Here is a 21,751-nt window from a genome sequence, read left to right on the forward strand (position 1 = left end):
CACCTGCTGCCTTGTGGCGGGTCTCTGCCTGCGCTCGGCCGCGCCGGGTCTCAAGACAGTGCGTGTGTAGCGTTCGTGGGCCCCGGGCGGGCAGGTGACATTCATCGCTTCCTGCTCCTCGCAGGTCCCGAAGGCGTCTGGCAGCGTAACAAATTAATTACCTGTCACAGCCACCGGCATCACCTCTTCGGTGACACTGTTTCTAGGCTTACACGCTCAAAATTACGTAAATGTTTAAAACAACAACAACATAAATTTCGCCCCTCCTTCCCCTCCCCCCCCCCCCGAAATTACTGAGGCAGATAAAGGCAGGCACGGAGTGACTCCTGAGCAACAGCCGAGCTGGGCTGCCGTATCAAGAGGTCAGCCGTGATGAGCTAAAGAAGCGGAATGGTCAGAAAGTGAAAGGCCAGCCAGAGATTTGGGGTGTTTATCAGCCCTGAGCCGAACAGGAGGTACTGATGCTGTCAGAGGATTAAGCTCAAGTGCTGATGTTCTTTACACAAGAGCGCACACTGGGCCCCAGTCCAAGCAGGTCAATAACGCAAGTGAACTCCCCTGGCCATCTCTCTCGGCTGCTCCTGCCGGGACACTGACCTGAGTACAGACATCCTGTGCTGGGATACCACAAAACTTGCATCTTCTCATTCGTACCTCCCTTTTCTGAGGGAGGATCCCCCTATTCTCAAGGGAAAAAATAAATCGTCTTATTTTGCCCAAGGGCAGAAATTTAGATAAAAATGCAAATTTGCATGATTGAGGCAGACAGACAGGAACGGGGGCACCACGGTTGTTTGACCCATTTAATTTGAGTCCTCACTGAAGTGAAAGGGCCTCCACACTCCATGGAAGGCAGTGTTTCCTCCAGGTTGTTCTACTGCCACACTAACACACCAGTGAGGCACGATCTGTGTGGATACACCTGCCATTGAGGACACTGGTCTGACTACAATCTTGCAACCTCTACAGTGGACGCTTCTGCTGAAGAAGGCAGGAGACAAAAGCTGAATTTCCTAGGGGAGATGACCTGGGGCAGGAGAATGCTTGTTTATCATCTGTCTCTGGAAGGATTTTCAGAACTCTTAATCTTTGAGAATCTCCCCCGTGGTTAATTAACCACAAAGAGAAGCCACGTCTGAGACCAGGAGCACAGACCTCCTGTGATCTTGCAGAATTCAGAGACAGACAACTATCAGCTCCTATGGTGTGTGTGTGTGGGTTATTACAAAATGTTACTGTATTAAATCAGATCTCAGCTCCAACCCAAATTATTTCCTCTTACAGAGACTTTTTTGGCAAATTACTACAAATGCTTTTAGGGAGAACATGTATTTCAAGTAATTTCCAGTCATTGTTTGTGAACTGAAAAGGGAAAGCTGCTCTTTGTAGTCATAGACTACAATTATTGGAGCCATAAAAGCAATCTTTCCCTAAACTCTGATAACTCAACATTGCCCACCAGACACTAAGAATGTGACCATCTTCTGCAGCCTTTCTTGGAGCTGTTTTTCCTTTGCTTGGAGCTGTACTTCTTAGGACTTGCATCCTGATCAACCCCCTTCTTCTACTGGGCTTCAGAGGTGGCAGGGACACTTCCTAAATTAAAAAAAATATATTAACAATTTATTTTTTAAAATGCTCTCTGAATAGAGCAATTAAGACAAAATATGTAACATTTCTTTGCAGGCTGTTGCATAACCTGGTATGGAAACAAGAAGTTAACAGCTGAGGACCAGACTACAGAATATGAGTAATAGAGTGATTGACAATGTTTTCTTTATACATATAAATTATATATAATATATTATTAAAATGTGTTTATTTTTAATATATAGATTTTTAAAATGTTTTCTTTCTGAGTTTAAAACCCAGTCCAGCAGAGTGGGGAGCATTGTGAAAAGCCTGAGCACAGAACACCATCATTCCAGTCTGACAAGCTACTCCAGCCTGAGCAGAACTGAACATAGTAGGACTCTGCATGGGTATTTCTTTCAGTGAAGCTGTGAGTAAAGACCTGTATTACAGCCTGCTACACATTATTACCCTTTCTCAGGGAGTTGTTTCTGCTATGAAAATGAGGATTATCAAAAATGGAGAAACTGCTGCTCTGCACACAAACTGTCCTAGTGTATTTTGATTACAAATATTTCTAGGCAGAGCAGTATTCAGAGAAAAGGAAATGCAGATATAAGTTACTTGGAGTATAAAGTTTTCTATAAAAGTAGCTGCTAGTATAAAACAGAAAATAAAATAGCTGAGTCAGGTGTAAAATCTATTTATATTAATTGAAATATCTCTTTTTCAAAGCCCACTGGTTCAGGCTCTGAATCACAGTAAAATATGATATGTGATATACCAAACAACCACCTTTTTCTCTTAGCTGATAGAATGACATTAATAAATATGTACCTGACCACTGGATATTAGAATATTCAGAAATAATACTTTTTAAAAGAAATACAAATAATTCATGCCATATAACTATAAATTCACATCTGGGTTAAACTTATCCATGCCTGTGGGTTTCTGAGGGCTTTTGGTTCAAGGCTGTGTTGCTTTATAAAGATTTCTATTTATGGTCCCCATATGACTTTACCATATATCATGATGAGAATCCTTGCCAAAAATAGTTACAAGTACTTTATGGCTTAAAAAACAAATAACCAAATTTAAGGTCTAAAAGAAAGCACCAAATAAACTAAAAAATTAAAGCAAAGTAGTTCTATTTTAAAAGTAAAATAAACAAAATTATATACAAATAACTGCCAGGACTGCACATAGCTAACTGTAGTAGATTTTGCTTGAAAAGGACTCAGTGGTGTCAGCTTACTCCATAGCTTGTTCCTTAGGTTAGAGGGGAAATAAAGCAAATATAGCATAAGACACATAACTTTCATGTAAAAAACATCTGCTATGTTATATGAACGATGTGGGCATCTTATGCTTCTGGTATTTTGCAGTGATGGCAAAGGTAAAGCATTTGTGAGCCCAGTCTTATGGGAATGGTTTCTAGGTGCTGAAATTTTAATGTGTAGAAAAACATACTGGTTTCTTTCATAAGCTGGAACTTACTTTGAAATCAAGAATTTCTGGTTGACTCAAAATATTCTGCTGTCCTGTAGCAGCTTTTAACTCTGAGCCAAAAAAAATTACATTAGTCAGATTAGAAAGATAAACAGAAGGTGAGATTTATCCTGCTAGGACTTGCCCCAGAGTACAATGGGAAAAACAGAAAACCTTTTATTTCCATCAGACCTTTAATATATTTTGCATAACATAAAAACTATTTTTTTTAGTCAATCATTTGCTAGGAGAGGGACTTCATTAAGGCAATTATGACATTTATTTCTTCATCTTGAGGAAGTTCTTCATGAAACAACAGTTCATCCATATCCCATGGTAAGACTCTAAGTCAGTATAAGGAAAAATGTGACTTTTCCCTAGTGTTTTGAAGACTAAAAGCAACTATGTCACCAGTAAGAGAAAAGTCCCAACAGAGGAACTGAGGAACAGTCACCCAGTGAATCAGCAAATCATACAGAGCTGCAGCAACATTAATGGTAAGCAAGGACAGAATATTCACAGCCAGTAAGACAACCATTGCAGTGATCTGTCTGGTTTGGCAGGGAAGTAGAGGACTCTCTGTCTCTAATTTTTAATCTAATAATTTTGGAAGCACTACATTCATTAGCAAAGAGAAGGGAAAACAATGCACAAAACCAAACACAGAAACTGTGTATACTGTGACAGCAGTTACACAGAGTTATTCCTACTGGATAGACCTTTTTCCTCTTTTTCTTCCCCTTAGGTTTGTGTTGGCATGGTATCTGCTTATGCAGTAGTCAGCCTTTTCTCACCTCAAGAACCTTTGAACCCACTGGAAGGTATTGAATTTGATGTGCAGTGACAGTCTCAGAAATATTAAATTTCTAAAATGTAGTGTGAACATCAGTGATTGGCACAGGAAACAAAGGCAAGGCAGTGCCCTCCGTGGGAGGAAGGCCCTGGGCAAGAACTCCACAGAGGGCTCCCATTTGTCCAGCAAATCACTGTTCGTGCCTGAGCAGCAGTTCAGTTGCCCTGTGAAGAACCTGAGGGCAGGTAAGGAAACAGAGGAGAGAACTGCAAGGAAAGAAGGGACAGCTGAGGCATTTAAAGTGGTGAAAACAAGGGAGTGCATTGTAAATATGTAAATACACAGACCCATGGGAAATTAACTTTTGCAGTCCACAGAGCAAATTGTTTATGTTGGACTGCTGACAACATTGATGCCATTGAATATTTACAAAACAAGATGACCTTGAAGCTGTCATAACTCTCCAGAATGTGGAGTGTGCAAAGCCCTGCTGACTCTATAGTCTAAGCAGGAACTAGAGACATTTATGCAATTTATCCACTGAACCTGCAAAGAAATTGTGCAATGGCCTGTCTTCAGAGAGAGGGAATCCTAACTGGCCAGAGCTTTGAGATGGAGCTTAGACCCACTCTTGCAGTGGGGTCCCCAGGAAAGATCCAACTAAAACTTAAACAAATAGGTCCCACATGTACACACATTTTATTCTAAATAAACACAAGAAGTGTTAAAATAAAGATACAACTGACAAAGGCAGTTCAAATACAACATAGACCCCCACCTCCTCTGCCAGCTATGCCCTGCACAACAGGTCCTTGCTTCTCTGTGGCTTTAGTAACACAACCATTTGTCCTCTACACTGTGTTCTGAATGTGCTAAGTACCCATTATGCCTAACGTGTTTAACATCTACAGGTATATGACCAAGTGATAGCAAACTGACCAGTTCTCTCTGATCCTTGGGAACTTCCTCCAATCCCATCTGAGAGCAAGCGGTGGACCAAATACCAGCATTCAAGCAAGAAATTCTTTACTATCATTGTCCTTTATATCCACAAAAGAAACACATATAGGGTGAGATATCCTTGGTTCCCTAATTACTAGTCAGGGACTTGAGATCAAGGGGAATTTGAGTTCTCAGCTTTTTGACTAAATTAAATTTCTGAGAGTAGCTTTTAAAGGAAATACAATACCACTGCACAGCGAAATGTTCCCTGACCAAAAGAAATTTTAACGGAGGTTCAGTATTCTGCATATTGAGAAACTGTTGAACAAAATTACTTCTGATTTACACTGCTCTACATATTCTTCTCCTTCAATACAAGGACTAGCTATCACCATTTATATGGCTAGAAACATGTTGATAACTCAGAACAATTTTTACCTGAACTGTTTTTTGTTTGTTTGTTTATTTTAATCAGATACAAGTGCAGTCACATAATCTTATCTCCCTGATTGAATGCAGGTCTTCTGTAACGTAGCTTTGTAAACCTAAACCAAGATTAAGACAGACATTTTTCTTTAGTACATGTCAGTGTGATTTTTGATGAAAACTACTTGAGTGACACAAGCAGAGAAACAATCTTTTGCACTGAGGGACACATTGCTCCCAGTTCAGACCAAGGCTAGCTGCTGACTTTAGAGGCCTCACATCTAACTCACTGCGGAGCTGAGTTTGCCTCATTATAAATAAGAACAGTAAATGTCACTTTTCACACAGAAGGGAGTCACAGCATTAGGCAAACCATATAATCTCTTTCCCCAGAAAGCATACTGATCTTTCTATTCTATACTTCATCTCTGGACCTCCAGCATTACTAATTACTAATGGGTTAACCTCTTTTAATTTATTGGTTAATGAGAGCACATCCAAGTGATGCTGGTACTTGAATTTAGTTTCAAGGTCAATTTCAAAGAGTTCTCCCTCCTCAAAGTGTGAAAACAATGAGCAATTTACTCTTGAGATGATATTCCTTAGAGTAAAGAACAAAGGACCTCAGTACTTAAGTGTCAGTAGGAGGACTGCCATGGAAGTCAGTTACACTGAGACTCAAAGCAGTCTCTGATCAAAAGTGATTGTGAAATAAACAGAGCATTTTAGATTAATAGAAGCACTCAACTGTTGAAAATGTGTTTAGGACAGGTAAATTATATTGCCAGTCATGGGATGGAATAGTAAACATTCTCTGATAATACTAGAAAATAATGTTCTTTTTTTCCCCATTTTTGTATTCAGATTTCTGGCTGGAAAGAAAAATCAGTAATAACATGTAAGAAGTGTTTTAGATTTTTTTTTTCTTTTTGGCTATCAGTGCAATGTGAGATAAAGACTTCACATAGTGGTACAAATTGTTTCAGAAATATTGTATACAGCTATTTCCTTGTTTCCTACAGTATCCCAATAATCACAGTGTATTTTAAGACAGCATACAGTAGTATTCTCAATGGAAAGTTTCAGAACATCTGTTTACTTCACAGTCTGAAGCTGAAGATAAAAATAAGACAAACAAAATCTCAGAAGATATTAATAGTTCCATACTTACTGACTGAGCTCATTAATAAATTCATTGGATTCCTCTCCAGCAAAGTTTCTTTTCTAAACCTGGAAACAAAATTATTGACAATGAAAAAAACCAATATATGTTTAGTTGTCAACAGAAGAATGCTAATCTAGGTTTGAAGAACCTGATTCTGCAGTGTGTATTGGCCTAAACTTTTATTCAACCCAATGACAGAGACAGACTTCAGGCAAAGACCACGTACCGCATTAGTGGTATGACATTGTGTTTGGCAAAGATTGAGAATGTGTAGCTTATGTCAAGTTTGTTGCCATGATATAGCTACTATGGTACAGCCTGGTTTCAGGAAGCAGCTTCTCTTCGAAAGAACAACGTTTTTCTTCAGAAAAGATTTTAGAGAAACTTTCTTCCTTCCATTTAATATCTTATTTTACTCACGGTCACCAAGGCATCTTTCTCAGTCCTTCTAACAGAATTATGTAGTCAAACATAAGAAGATCAACTTCAGCTATATGTATATGGCTGTAGGAATAATACCACTCCCAGGTATCAGGTTTCAGTGCAGGGCAACTACTTGTTCTTCCAAAGCCTGTTTGGAAGTGTCAGCAGGATCTAAATGACCTTACAAAGGAAGTACTCAGAAAACAAAGGTAATTCAGCTGTTTCCCAATTTTTATTTTTTCACTCCCTTGGTGGACAAGGACAGGGTTTCAACCATATGCTAAAACACCTCACTAAAACAGGTGTTTTGGAGGCAACCTGGAAAAAGGGAGCAAACTCAATGAATACTACCAATTCAGAGGACACAAGTACTGCCAGAAAAAATATGCTGTGAAAGGTCTACATTCTGATTCAGTGGCACTGCAGCGTATAAAGGAGTAATTACTTCTTGTGTTTTAGCTTGGCAGTAAGGAACAACAAGGTGCCTCCTTCTCACGTCACTGAACTGTGAGCTTCCAGGGGCAGGGCTGGACGTTGTTCTCTGCCTGGCACCATGACCAGAAGTGCCACCTGGTTCCACCTGGCTGTTCCCCACTGCTGCACAAAGAGCACGGGCTCCTCTGCTGCGGTTAATAAAGCATTTCAAACTGAGTGCTTCTACTCTAGGAGACATCCAAAATCTCAATCCACATCTAAATTTTTCAGCTAAGCTTTTACAGTATTTGCATTCTCTTTGTCTCTTGCAGATTGTGATCTATTTATAACAACTCAGCTATTTCTAAACCTCGGGCAGACAGAAAACTGATGCGTCATTGTAAGGATATGTCTTTGAAATGGGTGGGAAAATAAAAAAACCTAAACACAGGAAGGTGACAAAAGCAGAAAGAAATAGTCTTTGTCTATGTAACAGTATTATTGTTTCTTCCCTTTTTTCCTATGTCATATCTCCTGACTTCCCAAATCAGCACATCAGCTATGAATTCTAAGTGCCTATGCTTTTTAAAGTCATTTACTAATTCCTTTTCTTCTTTCCCTTCTCTTCTCCCTGTTCTATAAATAGTTGAGAAAAGGTCTGTTGCCTGTAGGGTTGAACAATTTTATCTGCTTTCAGGATGTACAACCTTGCTCCCCAAGGGTTTCTAGTCTTGCTACAGCATGCTGTTAACTGTTTGTTACCAGGAGGTTCGAAACTGTCAAAGCACTTACAAGGGAAGCAAAATAAATTATATATGCAAAACCAATTGCAAAGTAAGAAATAATTCTACTTTAGTGTAATATGTGGATTTTCTTTTCTCACATGCAAGGAAATTCAGATATGGATCCCATAAGAATTAGAGGGAAACAAATCAGGATATTCTCCTCATTTCAGAAAGAATGTGTTAGTGTAGGAAAATGTACAGAGGAGGATGCTCAAGTGTTTGGATTGACTTCTCTGTCTGGAACAGTTCAGTAGCCTAGCATTCACCAGTCAGGAAAGAGGCAACGTAGCAGGGACAAAACAGATTTATGAAGTCCTGAATTGGAGAAAGCAAATTCTCTTTCTTCTCATACATGGAATAGGAAACATCAAATCAAGCTGGTAGGAGACCTGTCCAAAGCTTTCAAAGATGCTACAGATTCTGAAAGTTTGTCAGGTTTTGGAGTGGGCTGGACATATGCACCGAAGGGAAATCCCCAGGTTACTAGACCTGTTGTTTCTAAGACCTGTAATCTTCTGAAGAACAATTAAAAGATGCTAGAATAACAATAAATTATTAGTTCTCGAACATTTTGTACCACAGCTTATTTTCCCTTCCGTTTTTTAAAATATCATGCATTCTTATAATGAATATTTCAAGTAAACACTGGGGCTGGTTATGCAGCTCACCTTTGGACCACTGGTGGTTTCATGGGCCCTCCAGGTCCCTGGGCCACCATGTAGTAAGTGTTACTAATCCTCATAGCTTACCTTAAACAATAGTTTACAGGTGGACAGAGTTGGGAAGGCATTCTTCCTATTCCTGAGTGGCAGAGCCATTCTAATGTTTCAAAAACAGGAGCCTTTCCTACTAGTGCAGGTCCATCAGCATATGAGTGAGAAAGAGAAGCCAGAGCAAGCTGACCCCTTCTTGTCATCGGCTGTAGAGAATGCAAATGCCATCAGCTCTGAACCATAGGTGGGTTTTGTTGTTCAGGCTGTAGTGGAATAAAAAAGTTACACAATTAAACTAAACACTATAGAGCACAATTGTGAATCAGCCCTCCTGATGACTAAAACCCTTCAAACAGCCCTCTCAGAAGTAAGAGGGCACAGTAAACTGTGTTATTTATAATTTCAATTAGCAAAAATGAAAATGTGGATAGACATAAATGTTCATGATACATAGGTTGTCTGTCTACTTTGTATCTCTCACTTACTTTCTTAATTATTAATTTAAGCATAAACTACCATTCCAAATAGTAATACTGGAAAAGAATTTCAAAGAATTCAAACAGCAAAATGTTTTATATTTTGACCCAACAGCACCAAATTTTCAGTCAATGCAGTATCACTAAAATAGAATGCAGTAATTTGTTTACAAAACCTGTCTTATCTTACTTATATTTAGATTTATAAGCTAAATAAAACTGGTAAACCTTTGGACTTGAGCAGGGTAGACGTGATCTCCTTGCAACAGAAGTGGCTGAACAAATATACAAGGTTTATACAGAAAAGGCACAAAAGGAGGAAACAGGTATTAGAAGGCTGGCTAATAATTAACCCAGGCCTATCTGGGAAACAAGACTGAACGTGAACTAAACTAGTTTCAATTTATCTATTTCCTCAGCTGCAACTCTTTGAAAACACATCTGAGCTATAGTTTTGAGATAAGTAAATAGTGCCCACATTCTCCCTACAGTTCCCCTTCCTAAACAAGAAAGGCGAAGGTTAAACAGTGGAGGTCACTGCAGTCTTAGGCAACAAGTTTCCAGGTATTTGAGGTGAAGTGGCACCTTCTAGGGAGGATGTTTTCCTTCACCTTTGAGAAATAACACTACTGATCCTGAGAGATCTGCTTCTGGTTGTCATTAGGCAGTGACAAAGTCACAGCCCGTTGTTGCAGTCATTCTGTGGTGAGTAATTATGTTACCCACAAGCATTATGATTGCTGGTTGTGAATAACATAACAAAAGCAAATGGTTCCTGTGAAACAGACACCTGACTGCTGCAAACACCCTACAACCTCCTGAAATTGCATACTGGAGGACCTGGCAGAGTTTTGGGCTTCTTACCTCTGTAAATACCAGGCTTTTTAACTGAAAAAGTGAAGAAGGTGGGAAATTCTTAGCTGGGAGGGAAATTTCCTCAAATAAAAAATTAAGTACTCCTGAGAAAAGGAGTGTGGTTGAGTGAGAGTATTTTAATAAGCTGTGGATTTGTTTGTCCTGTGCTAAAAAAAAAGGCTCATTTCCTTCTGCAGAACTGGGTAACAGCTGATAGATGACAGCGTTACAGGCTCCTATGTGCAGCAATGGTCAAATTATTTGCTTAGAAAGCAGCTGCTTATAAAGAAAAATCATGTATCCTTTCTAACATATATAGAAGGCCCTGGCTGGATATAACAGTTTACAGTTCAGCTTTTCCTTCTTAAAGAAGTGGAAAATATATTCCATGTCTTGATTTTTAAAGCAAAACAGAAATTCAAGATATCAGAATCCTCTTCCTCTGGATCTCATAATCCTGGGTCATTGTGCTATGTGGCTTTTTCTAGTAGTTGCATCACAAACACACAGATAAACTGTATTTATGCTTTAGCTCAAAAATAGGAACAATTACAAGATACAATTTGTTATCACTAGTGTATATATAGCATCTTACTGTTACAACTATAAGGTTAATGTTGATATTGCAATGAGACAGTCAAAGTTTATTTACTTTACAGAATTGAAAACTAAAGCAGAATAGTGAAAAAAGGTACAAAGGTATTTCCCAACATCTCCTTATGACTATTTGAAATATGTTGAAAATTGTACTTTGCTATTGTAATTGAGATGTCAGTCAGCTGTACCTGCAAAATTCAGTTGTCTCTTACTAGGAAAATAACTTGTCAAGGGTAAATGTTTCAAAATCCTCACAAAAGCTACAGGGCTTTTAGTGCTGGCACAGGAAAGGGAAAGCACAGACCAAATGTGTTTCACAAGTCTCCTGTTCATTCATGGGGAGAAACCCCCCCATTCAATTTAGAGAATCATAACCCAGACTAATTCTACATGATGTGACATCTCCTAGGCAGAAGTGCCGCTTTTAATTACATGCTTTAATTTCTTGGCAGGTCCCAGACTGAAACCCTGCTGTTAACTCCTGCAGTTAACCATACAACAAAGCACCTTCTCACTCCTAAAGCCTGAAGAAGTGCTCTTAGCAACAGATCTATAAGGGAGTGCCTGTATTTTTCTTGGCAGACAGAGGTGTGTCAAAGTATGACTAAATCACCTTGAGTTCCATGTTATTACTGAAATAATTATATATATAATATATATATTCCCATATAGTGCTCTTGGCAGCACACACCTCCATTTCAGACTGCTAAAGCAGACACAGTGAGAGAGTTGGACTATCTGGGTCTGGACAGGAGAACCAGTGGGTTCATGAAATCCATGGGGTAGATCCAAGACTGGGATTATAGAGAGGGATTTATAATACCAGGGACACCATGTCTCTGCTTGTGAACAATTTCAATCTATATTGTGCCCTGCCACAGCTGCCACTGCCTTTCTTCAGTACATCCCTGGGGAACTATATCCACTCAGAAAGTGCTCAGGAACATTGCAAGTTTGTTTATGATCCAGGATGACCATATTTCTTCAAAAACAAAAAAACAAAACCACCAAAGAAAAAAAGAAACAAACAAAAAACCAAACAAAGACAAGCAAACACTTTTCTTTCTGACTTGCTACACATCCTTTCCAACAGGTTAATCATCATACACAGAGCTGGTAAATTGAGTTGCATTGAAGCTCACTATTAGCCCATATTGGATGCTGACAATTTATACTTAGAATAGATCTGCAGAAGTGATTGATATATGCTTATTCTTAATAGCTTAAAAGACTCTGTTTAGTCTACTGACCTATTTCTTCCCCTAATTTTTATGTTCTCCAATTTTCTCTGCTGTTCTCTGCATCATTTGTGACATTTAATGAGGTACCTTTCCCTAGGCAATGTTCTTCAATTCATTACTTTGTGAACATTTTTCATTGTACTCCAGAATGAAATAAGACAGAAATAAATTTTGAAAAATATTCTTAATATTTACTTTTAAAATCAACTGTAGAACTTTTCAAGGGAAAACTAATGCCTATGTGAGATACCAGATGAGAAATGTGGAAAGGTTACAATGCACCACATCCATTTAATAAGATACTGTCACTGTCAGCCAAACTGCCCTGTTAATTTAGAGTAACAAATTCTCAAAATAAACATCTGAGGTGCTCAAATCCCTGGTCTGTTAGAAAGTTACAAAATTGCATCAAATACTTTTGTGCTTAATTCACTATGACTTTGACTGAAACAAAATAGGTAACTAGGCATTCAGCATGACTCCTGAGAAGGAAGCAGATGGTTCAAGACCAAATCATGTGACATTCCAGCTGAACAACAGACAAAATGGGGAGGCCAAGAGGAATCTTACATACAGGACTGAGCTCCTAAAATAGATTTTTAAGGATTCTAAATATTTGGATTTGGTGGTTTTTTCCTTTTTTTTTTTTAACTGCTTCTTGAATAATATTATTCCACCGCAATGGATCATACAAGGAAAATTTCAGGCTAATGATAGTTGGCAAGATAAGCATGTAATGTGCATTTAAAATCTGATTCATTGATACTGAAGGTATGAAAAGCACTACCTTCAAAGTTAACTAAACCAATGCTAAATCCAAGGGAGAACGACAGGCAGGCCAATGGTGCTTCAAAATGCTGCTGACAAAGGAATTACTGCAATGTTTTAAAGTAAATCAATCAAGCAACATGAAATTACTATTTGGAATATTGTTCCTCCTTATGCTGGGTATGTAGTTCCAGTAGATTATAATTATGAGTTACATAAGATTCAGTGGAAGGTTATAGGATATATTAAAAATATTAATCACCATTCATAAATAAGACTTTTAAAACACCAGGATAATTAGTTCCATTAAGGTTACATCTCCATTAATACCTCTCTAGCTTTTGCTAACATAAGTCCATCAGCTGATCTGTCTGTTTTGTCACATGCAAATGTGTTAATTTGGCTTATTCATAATTTCCTTTGCTTCTGAACTGATCAGTGTAGCAAATCATGCCTACATTTTCCCTTCCAGCTCTAGGGTAAAATCTCCAGAGCTACAGGAGCTAGGCTGGTGGGGGAGATGCACTGAAGCTGGAGAGCCCCATTCCCAGGATTAAGGTTTCTACTCACCAGGAGAAAATTACATTCCCTGTGCGATACTTTCTTTTTAAAAAATTCTCCTGTACTTTCTGAGTCAAATTTCATTATTTGGCTGTTATTGCATCTTGAATCATTAAAGACCACATCCTGATATAAGACTCTGCATCAGCAACATATATGGAAAGTCTGATGCTGGTGTGAAATCTAGTCAAAATCAATGTATGGGTAGAGCTTTGGACTGAGAAGAATGCATGCAACTAACTCAAGTTAGGACCACTTTAATTAGGAATACTCATTGTAAAACCTGTATTCCAGATAGCTAAGTCAAGTCAGAAAGTCAGGTCTGTAGAGGACCCTTGGTTCTTGGAGTCTGTCAGAGAGATTTCTTAAGAAACAGCACTACCACTTTGCACTCTGTACCACTGGTTTTACGAGTTCTGCTTTCCTAGTTCCACTGCTATTTTGATGTAATACAAGCAAAGTACCTCAAATAAGATCCTGTTAACACAGATAAGACTGAATTTAATTTCTTATAGAAGTACACATTTAGAGTAAATCTTGAATTAACTGATATTCTGGGACAGAGCTATTTCAAGAGGTCCAACAGGGATGGTATTTTGAAATACAGACCCATACTGTGTGAAAACCACGTGCATTTTTCTCTTCCTACATACAGGCAGCTCTGACTCTCACAGAATCAAGCACACACATTGAGAGCAGCACAACAGACACGATGACACAACGGGATGCAATAGAGATATCATTTGCTAAGCAGACTCCTGGAGTCTGGTAGGCAAGCTTCCCTGTCACCACTTGCACTACCAGGGAGAGAGAAACTCAATTTCATTCTTTCCAGACCTGAGAAATTCAACCTTAAGAACTAATTAATACAGCCAAAGACTCCCTCAGCAGTAAGATATCCTTGGGGGATTTTTTGGTCCACTAGAAGTTAACTGTCCTACCAAGAGAAAATTCACTTCTCTCTGGCCCCGTTCCCACACACACTCCCTACAGCTATTTCCACCCACGCCACAGCTCTTTTTAACTGTGTTTAAAAAGCTGAGAGCGAGAAATGTGCTGCTGCTGCTAGTGCTCCTCCTCCTCAGGTGGGCGGGTTGGTAGCTGGTCAGTTTTCTGCAGCATTTCTCATTGCTAAATGCGTGGGAGACTGAGAGCAGGGAGGGAAGGAAGCGGCCCTGTTAGGGAGGGAGGCATATCAAAGCAAGTGGGAGGCAAATAGCCCCTTCCCACCTGCACACGTGCAATTATGTGCGATTGAAAAACTAATACAATAGACCTGCAAGCAGAGGTTTCCAAGCTGTGGTTCCTAAACGGTGTCAAGCAGCTTGGGTCTCAAAGCCAAAGTCGGGGGTGACCAGTTCTCTGGGAAGAGAGCATTTTTCTCCCATGAAGAACAGGCTCGTGGGGAGAGAAAAGAGGAGGGAAGAGGGCGTTCCTCACAGTTATGGCTTTGTACGTAGGTGGAGGGTGGTTCGAGGAGAGGAATGACAGATTGCTTGTGGCAGCAGGGAAGAAAGATGTAGGAGGGTGTTTGCCCAGGGTCCCGTGTAACCCAGGGAGTACTGGCAGGGTGGATGCAGCACGAGTGGTATGTCTAAGCCGGGCTGGTGGGAGGAGAGGAACTTGCTGGTGGATGGACCTCGCTCGGATCCTCTCTCCTGGTCTCATCAACACGGCAGCAGCATCTGCAGCAGCACCCAGCCACCCACACACTTTTCCCAGTGCCCTCTGAGGCCTAAAGAAAATGGAAGGTACTTCACTCACACAGTTTCACTATGGATTTGCTTTCATCCTTTTCCAAACACTTCTAGTTCCCCACTGATAAGATGCAAATTAACTGGCGAATAAAAAAAAAGGAAAAAGGAAAAAAAAAGTTGATTTTTTCCCCCTCCTTCCTCACTTTCTTGTTACAGGAAAGATTCTCTCCTGCATGCCATTAGCTATGCCCTCATCTCAAATCTATGATTTCAGATGTTGCACAGATGCATTATCTGAAAGTTCTCTGACCAAAAGCCCAGGGAAGGCACTGTGTACACATGGGATTACTCGTGTTACAGACGAAAGCAAAGATTTCCTTCTCCAGGTTACATAGGTATTTGTGGTGTTTCAGTCCTTCTCTGGGCTGGTCTACTGTTAGAGAGGGAAGCAACAGATTAGTTTTCCACTTATTTTAAATCTACTTCTGTTCTCAAGGATGTCACTGGAACATTCTTCACTGCAAACCCAAGGCTTTAGTAGTAGCCATCCAAGTTGGCACAACCTGTGTCACCTGTGGAGGTGCTTTAGAGTGCTGCCAACTGAGACAGGACTGAGAAATAACAATGTGAGGATTGTTTGTCAGCACAGTAATAACCAGTTAGCAGGGATGAGCTGGAAATCTTCCCATTCTGTTCCTCAAGCCTTCACAGACTCATTTTTCCTTACCTTCACATGCTGTAGGGATGCACTTACTACCCACACACAGAGAAATTAGGTACCAGCTGTTAGACCAGCAGAGGAAAAGACTGAATTTACAGCAAGCTTGGACACAGAAGCATGAGACAAGATGAAGTACCTGTACTATTTATTATCTGGTCTTGGTCAACTGCACTGGGAGCTCTCAGAAAAAAGTGTAAGGCACAACTTAATGATTAACTAGGAAAATACAGGTGGCACAGAGAATGCAGCTGAGCTGCTCTTGGAATCCTTCTAGGGAGCAAGAGTTCCCACATTCTAAAGTTATGGTTTTTCTGGAAACGAAACCAAAAACCCCCAGAAACAAAACCTGAAAACATCTGCTCAATTCTGAAGTCCTCCTACAGTCTGCAAGTTGTTTTCTTTTTCCAAACCTGCTGAATGCACTGCCAGGAAATTTCTCCAAGGGGAGGAATTACAACCTGCTTATCCTTCTGGCTATTGCACTTGTACTCCCTGAGTTCCTGGCTTGGTTACTACATGTGCTGCTCACCCCCGGTACATCCAGTCTCCTTCAGCCCTCTTTGCCAATAGTGGTATATTCCATAAACTCCCAGGTTAAAGGTCATCTCATTTCACTCATTCTCATGCAACTCCATTATTTTCACTCTTTCCTGTTTCTACTTATGGAAGTCTTTTACTTACTTTTTAGAAAACATTTTCACTTTGATATTATTCCACTCTACAAAAAATGAGGTGTGCAGGAGAACTACTAAAAAGCAGGATGATGTCTGAGTTACTTTTTGGACTGGATTGCAGTCAACTAAATGGCTGGTGGTGATAAAATACCATGTCTACAGCATTATTTATACTGAACTCAGACAGAGAATAGATTAAAATCAGCATAAGCAAAAGATGAATCACATCACTTAATTCTATTTTGGACCCTAGAAACAGACATCCTGTGTAATCCTGTCCTGATCACAGCCTTGTCCATGTACAAGTGGAATTTGTTAAGGGATTTCCAGGGATTTCAAACAGCCTCCACCTGCTCTTATCCAAGGTTAGCTTCCACACACCCATTTCTTCATTTCCACAATGCCACTAACAAAAAGATTATCTGACAGAAAGGTTCTGTTTATATTTGTCTGTGAAATGTATAGACTTTCAGACATAGGAGATGAAGAACAAAAATGTTGCCTGCTTATCAAACTCCCTATTATTGGTCATGCCTAGATGAGAGATGTAGAGCCATCCTCAAAAATAAAAATTATAATATATATATATAAGGGATCAGGTTTGGCAACTGGGATAATTTACTGTCATTTAGACTGGTTTAGATTAAATTTCATGGTACTTGGTGTAAAGGAGCATACAGAGCTATATATACTCAGGATGACACTAATAAGCTGCATCATTGATTATCATACAACCTTTAGGTGAAAGTTTGAATAGTCTGGATTGCCTAATGAGTTCTGTAATTAATTTGCAGTAGGCAGTCTCCCAGTGCCTGCAAAAGCACCTCATGTCCTGTTCTCAGTTATTTTTTGTTCACAGTGTACAAGACTGAAAACTGAGACTGCATTAATACAGAAACGTTCTGTATCCTTTTTTATTTCTATTTAGTCTGATTAAGACTTTTACAACCAATTTTAATACACCCCGAGAGTCACTGCAACAGAGATGCCAACACAGATGACGCTGCTCTAAGCAGGGGCTGAATCATTTCTTGAAACGAAGAGCAAGGTTGCCCTCTGGGGACTTCTCTAGAAGTGCTTCTGAGAGCTGGGGATTTTTTGTTCCAGCAAAATAAATTTGCTAAAAGATTTTAAAATTTTTTTAATACCAATGTGAATCAAGGCATGCTAAGAACTTGCTACATCAAGAGCTGATGAAGCTACAGTTCTACCTAGTGTGATGGTTCATCACACTTTCCAGTCTCATGCTGGTACATGTCAGCCTGAAAACAAAACTCATGGAATGGTCTTAGTTATGGGCATCGAAGTGGATTTTGTGCTATGAACTCCTAGAGTGATGGCCATAAATTCTCAAGTACCTTAATATTGTTTGGTGGGGGATTAGTTTTTGTTATTTTAAAAAAAGGCAATTTTCCCAATTGCGATTTTGGAGTGTGTTCATGCTGCACACACAGGCTGTGTTTGAGCTCTCAGCTGTCTGTACCCACTGTTGGGGCAGTAACCATGACAGTATTAGTCCGTGTATTCACCATCTGGGAAAACCAGCCCAAGGTGAGGTGTCCCATTAAAGCAGCCTCTCCTTCCACCCCCCATGTCACAGCAGGCCAGGCTGGCACCGAGGTGTGTCCCCAGGCCCACAGGGCAAGGAGAACCATAGAATCGTAGAATGAGATCATCAAGTCCAACCCTTGGGCCAACTCCAGTCCCATTACCAGATCATGGCACTCGGTGCCACATCCAATCTCAGTTTAAAAACCACCAGGGCTGGTGAATCTACCACCTCCCTGGGCAGGCCATTCCAATGCCTGATTCCTCTCTCTGGAAAGAATATTTTTCTGATCTCCAATTTCCCCTGGCAGAGCTTGAGCCCATCGTGCCCCCTTGTCCTATTGCTGAGTGCCTGGGAGAAGAGACCAACACCCACCTGGCCAGAACTTCCCTTCAGGTAGTTCTAGACAGTGATGGGGTCACCCCTGAGCCTCCTCTTCTCCAGGCTAAACACCCCCAGCTCCCTCAGCCTCTCCCCACAGCACTTGTGCTCCAGTCCCTTCACCAGCCTTGTTGCTCTTCTCTGGACCCGCTCCAGCCCCTCAATCTCTTTCCTGAGCTGAGGAGCCCAGAACTGAACACAATACTCAAGGTGTGGCCTCCCCAAGGCAGAGTACAGGGGAAGGGTCACTGCCCTGGGCCTGCTGGCCACGCTATTTTTGATCCAAGCCAGGATCCCATTGGCCTTCTTGGCCACCTGGGTACACTGTTGGCTCATGTTGAGCTTTCTGTCAATTAGTCACCCCAGGTCCCTTTCTGCCTGGCTGCTCTCCAGCCACTCTGTGCCCAGCCTGTAGCGCTGCAGGGCGTTGGTGTGGCCAAAGTGCAGGACCCGGCACTTCAGTGAGGTGATGATGCCGCATGTGTCAGTCGTGTAAACCTCACAGGTTGCTGCCCAAGGCACTGCCAAATTGTGCCCTTAGAGCTGAACTTCATGGAGTGAAACTTTATTCTAATGGTTTGTTATTTCCAGTAGTAAAACTGGTTGGGTAATTTCTGACCTCCTGGCTTCTCCAGAAAGGGACCTGGGGGTACTGACTGACAGGAAGCTGAACATGAGCCAACAGTGTGCCCAGGTGGCCAAGAAGGCCAATGGGATCCTGGCCTGGATCAAAAATAGCGTGGCCAGCAGGACCAGGGCCGTGATCCTTCCCCTGTACTCTGTGTTGGTGAGGCCACACCTTGAGTGTTGTGTTCAGTTCTGGGCCCCTCAGCTCAGGAAAGATATTGAGGGGCTGGAGCGGGGCCAGAGAAGAGCAACAAGGCTGGTGAAGGGACTGGAGCACAAGTGCTGTGGGGAGAGGCTGAGGGAGCTGGGGGTGTTTAGCCTGGAGAAGAGGAGGCTCAGGGGTGACCTCATCACTGTCTAGAACTACCTGAAGGGAAGTTCTGGCCAGGTGGGGGTTGGTCTCTTCTCCCAGGCACTCAGCAATAGGACAAGGGGACACGGACTCAAGCTCTGCCAGGGGAAATTTAAGTTGGAGATCAGAAAAATATTCTTTACAGAGAGAGTAATCAGGCATTGGAATGGGCTGCCCAGAGAGGTGGTGGATTCACCAGCCCTGGTGGTTTTTAAACTGAGATTGGCCGTGGCACTGAGTGCCATGATCTGGTAAATGGACTGGAGTTGGACCAAGGGTCGAACTTGATGATCTCGGAGGTCTTTTCAACGCAATCTATTTTACGACTGTATGAAGTTCCCTGCCCGAGCCCGCCGGTGAGGGCGGGCCAGGCCACCCCCGCCCCTCTCTGCCCGCACATGCGCCGGCGCCAGCGCATGCGCGGGCGGGAAGGGGCGGCCATGGCGGGGAGGGCGCTGCGGGCGCTGCCCAGGTAACCAGGCGGGACCTGCCCGGGTAACCGATCCGGCCCTGCCCGGGTATCGGGGCCGGCCCGGGCGGGCTGAATCGGCCGGGAAGTCGCGGGGAGAGCCGGGCCGAGCCGGGGGTCGCGGCTCCGCAGTCTGTGTGTGCTGTCACTTAATCCCAGCTCACCCAGGCCTGCGCTAATTTAACCGTTCTAAAGTGATTAAGAGTAGCGTAGAGTGCTGGGCATTAATACGTAACGTGTAACATGCAGCTCACTGGGTTTGTGCGCTGAAGTATGTAGATGTATGGCCAGATTTCGCGAACGCAGGCTTGGGCAGGGCTCTCCCCACGTGCCCTTCCAGCCTGCGCAGTGGATGCTTTAGGTGAGGCACAGCGTGCACAGAACTGGACCCACCATTTAACTCCTGAGGTCCATTTATCACAGCTGGGCGAGCTCGGACAGTGGCAGTGAAGTCCTCGGGACTGTCACAGCACCCGGTACTAACCGGGGCTGACCCTGTTGAGCATCGAGATCTTGACGGGATGGGATGGCAGGGAGGCATTTACTGCCAGGGGACTGTCCCTACTGAGACTGGAGCTCAGTTCCTTCGGATTCAGGGTCCAGAGTGCCCTCCTTTACATCACGGGACCACTCTGCGCATAAGTAGCTGGATGCTGGAGTGCCTCGCTGCGGGTCCCTGTCCGGCCGGACCGAGCGCTGCCTCCCTCGGTGACTTAATAAACAGCATCCTCAGCAAGTACAGCATTTCCTAATGCGGGTCTGTCCCATGCTGGGGTTTTATTCTTTCCATATTTCAGTTTTCGTTGTTTACATGATATTAGCCCTTGAATGCAGGTCTTGGTCAGTGTTGCAAAAGATAGAATTCTAAAATCCTAAAATGGTTTGGATTGAAAGGGACCGTAAGGACCACCCGGATCCAACTCCTTTCTATGGGCAGGGACACCTTCTACTAGACCAGGTTACTTGAAGTCCCATCCAACGCTGCCATGGACACTTTCAAGGATGGAGAATATATTACAGTTATTATAGTAATGTGTAGAATTATACTTCTACACACTTCAGTGACCTGGGTTGGAACTAAAGAAGCAGGAGCCCTGTGCGAGCTGTTCCACAGATCCAGGGTAATTGTGTGTACCCTTGAGGGCAGATTGGTGGAATGGAACCTTTGTAAATAGACAAGGTTCTGACAAGACCTTTTTTCTCCCCTCCTAAATGCCAGTATTTAAACATCCAGAAAGAGCCAGTAAATCTTTAAAAGACACACATTGGTAACTATCAGTCATATCCCCCAAACCTTTTGTCTTAGTATTTCCAGGTTCTCCTCACTAACTATCAGTCATATGCCCCAAACCTTTTGTCTTAGTATTTCCAGGTTCTCCTCACTGGAAAGCAATAGCTGGCATTGGTATCTGCTGCCTATTTGCTAGTAAGAAAAGAATTTCCAGCTGTTTCAATATCAAGATTGTACCCTAATTTACTTGACTTAAAAAAGAAGACGTAAAACCAGTTGTGTTCTGAATTTTTTCTGCCACTGCTTTGCTTAACCCAGCAATCGGATATTTGGGGATTGTGTGACTGGTTTATGCTTTTAGCTGTCTTTTTAATATTTGTGTTTTAGGCTGAAGCCACTCAACAGACTGCAAGTGATACTACAACATTTGGTAAGGACAACATCTTGTTTGTTTAAGTTGGAAGCTTTCAGGAATCTTTAACTCTGTCAAGACAGACAGACAGACAGCACATGCAGCTTCTAATGTGTCTGCTCACTGTGGTTCTGAAACCTGTCATTTATTGCTCAAGCACAGCATTGCCCACATCTTTGAGCATTTTATTACAAGTTTCTATTATATTGTACATTAAAGGTTAATTATTTTGGCTTTACTTACCTTTATAGATAGTTTCTGTGTTAGCATCCATAAATTCCTTAAATGTCATCCCACTGTGAGTTTGAAATCAATTGTGAAAATAGTTCAGTGATTTGTTCTCTACTTTTAAAAGTACATTGGTGTACAAATGTGTGCATTTGGGGTTGCAGTTTCAAACTGCCAGTAGGGACATA

The 21,751-nt window shown here is 41.7% G+C and overlaps 2 protein-coding genes and 1 long non-coding RNA gene across 4 annotated transcripts in view; 1 reads left to right on the forward strand and 2 right to left on the reverse strand.

Moving 5' to 3' along the window:
- The window catches only part of MFSD6 (major facilitator superfamily domain containing 6), a 28,722-nt gene extending 28,531 nt beyond the window's left edge, over positions 1-191 (reverse strand). The window contains exon 1 of the mRNA XM_071562566.1: positions 4-191. The gene's annotated coding sequence lies outside the window, so the exon portion shown is untranslated. The remainder of the gene's footprint in view (positions 1-3) is intronic.
- A 1,133-nt stretch (positions 192-1,324) lies between these two features.
- On the reverse strand, positions 1,325-14,676 carry LOC139675256 (uncharacterized). Of its 2 annotated transcripts, none has more exons than XR_011698461.1 (4): positions 14,499-14,676; positions 8,761-8,987; positions 6,396-6,454; positions 1,325-1,596 (listed from the first exon to the last, which is right to left on the reverse strand). It is a non-coding gene; the product is annotated as an uncharacterized lncRNA (long non-coding RNA). The 2 variants fall into 2 exon arrangements; XR_011698460.1 differs by lacking the exon at positions 14,499-14,676 and adding an exon at positions 9,429-9,475.
- A 4,958-nt stretch (positions 14,677-19,634) lies between these two features.
- HIBCH (3-hydroxyisobutyryl-CoA hydrolase) overlaps positions 19,635-21,751 on the forward strand; it is a 45,141-nt gene continuing 43,024 nt past the window's right edge. The window contains exons 1-2 of the mRNA XM_071562633.1: positions 19,635-19,695; positions 21,311-21,353. Coding sequence (XP_071418734.1) covers positions 19,640-19,695; positions 21,311-21,353 — 99 coding nt within the window. The 5' untranslated portion in view covers positions 19,635-19,639. The remainder of the gene's footprint in view (positions 19,696-21,310; positions 21,354-21,751) is intronic.

Source organism: Pithys albifrons, chromosome 8, assembly GCF_047495875.1.
Source record: "Pithys albifrons albifrons isolate INPA30051 chromosome 8, PitAlb_v1, whole genome shotgun sequence".
NCBI lineage: Eukaryota > Metazoa > Chordata > Aves > Passeriformes > Thamnophilidae > Pithys > Pithys albifrons.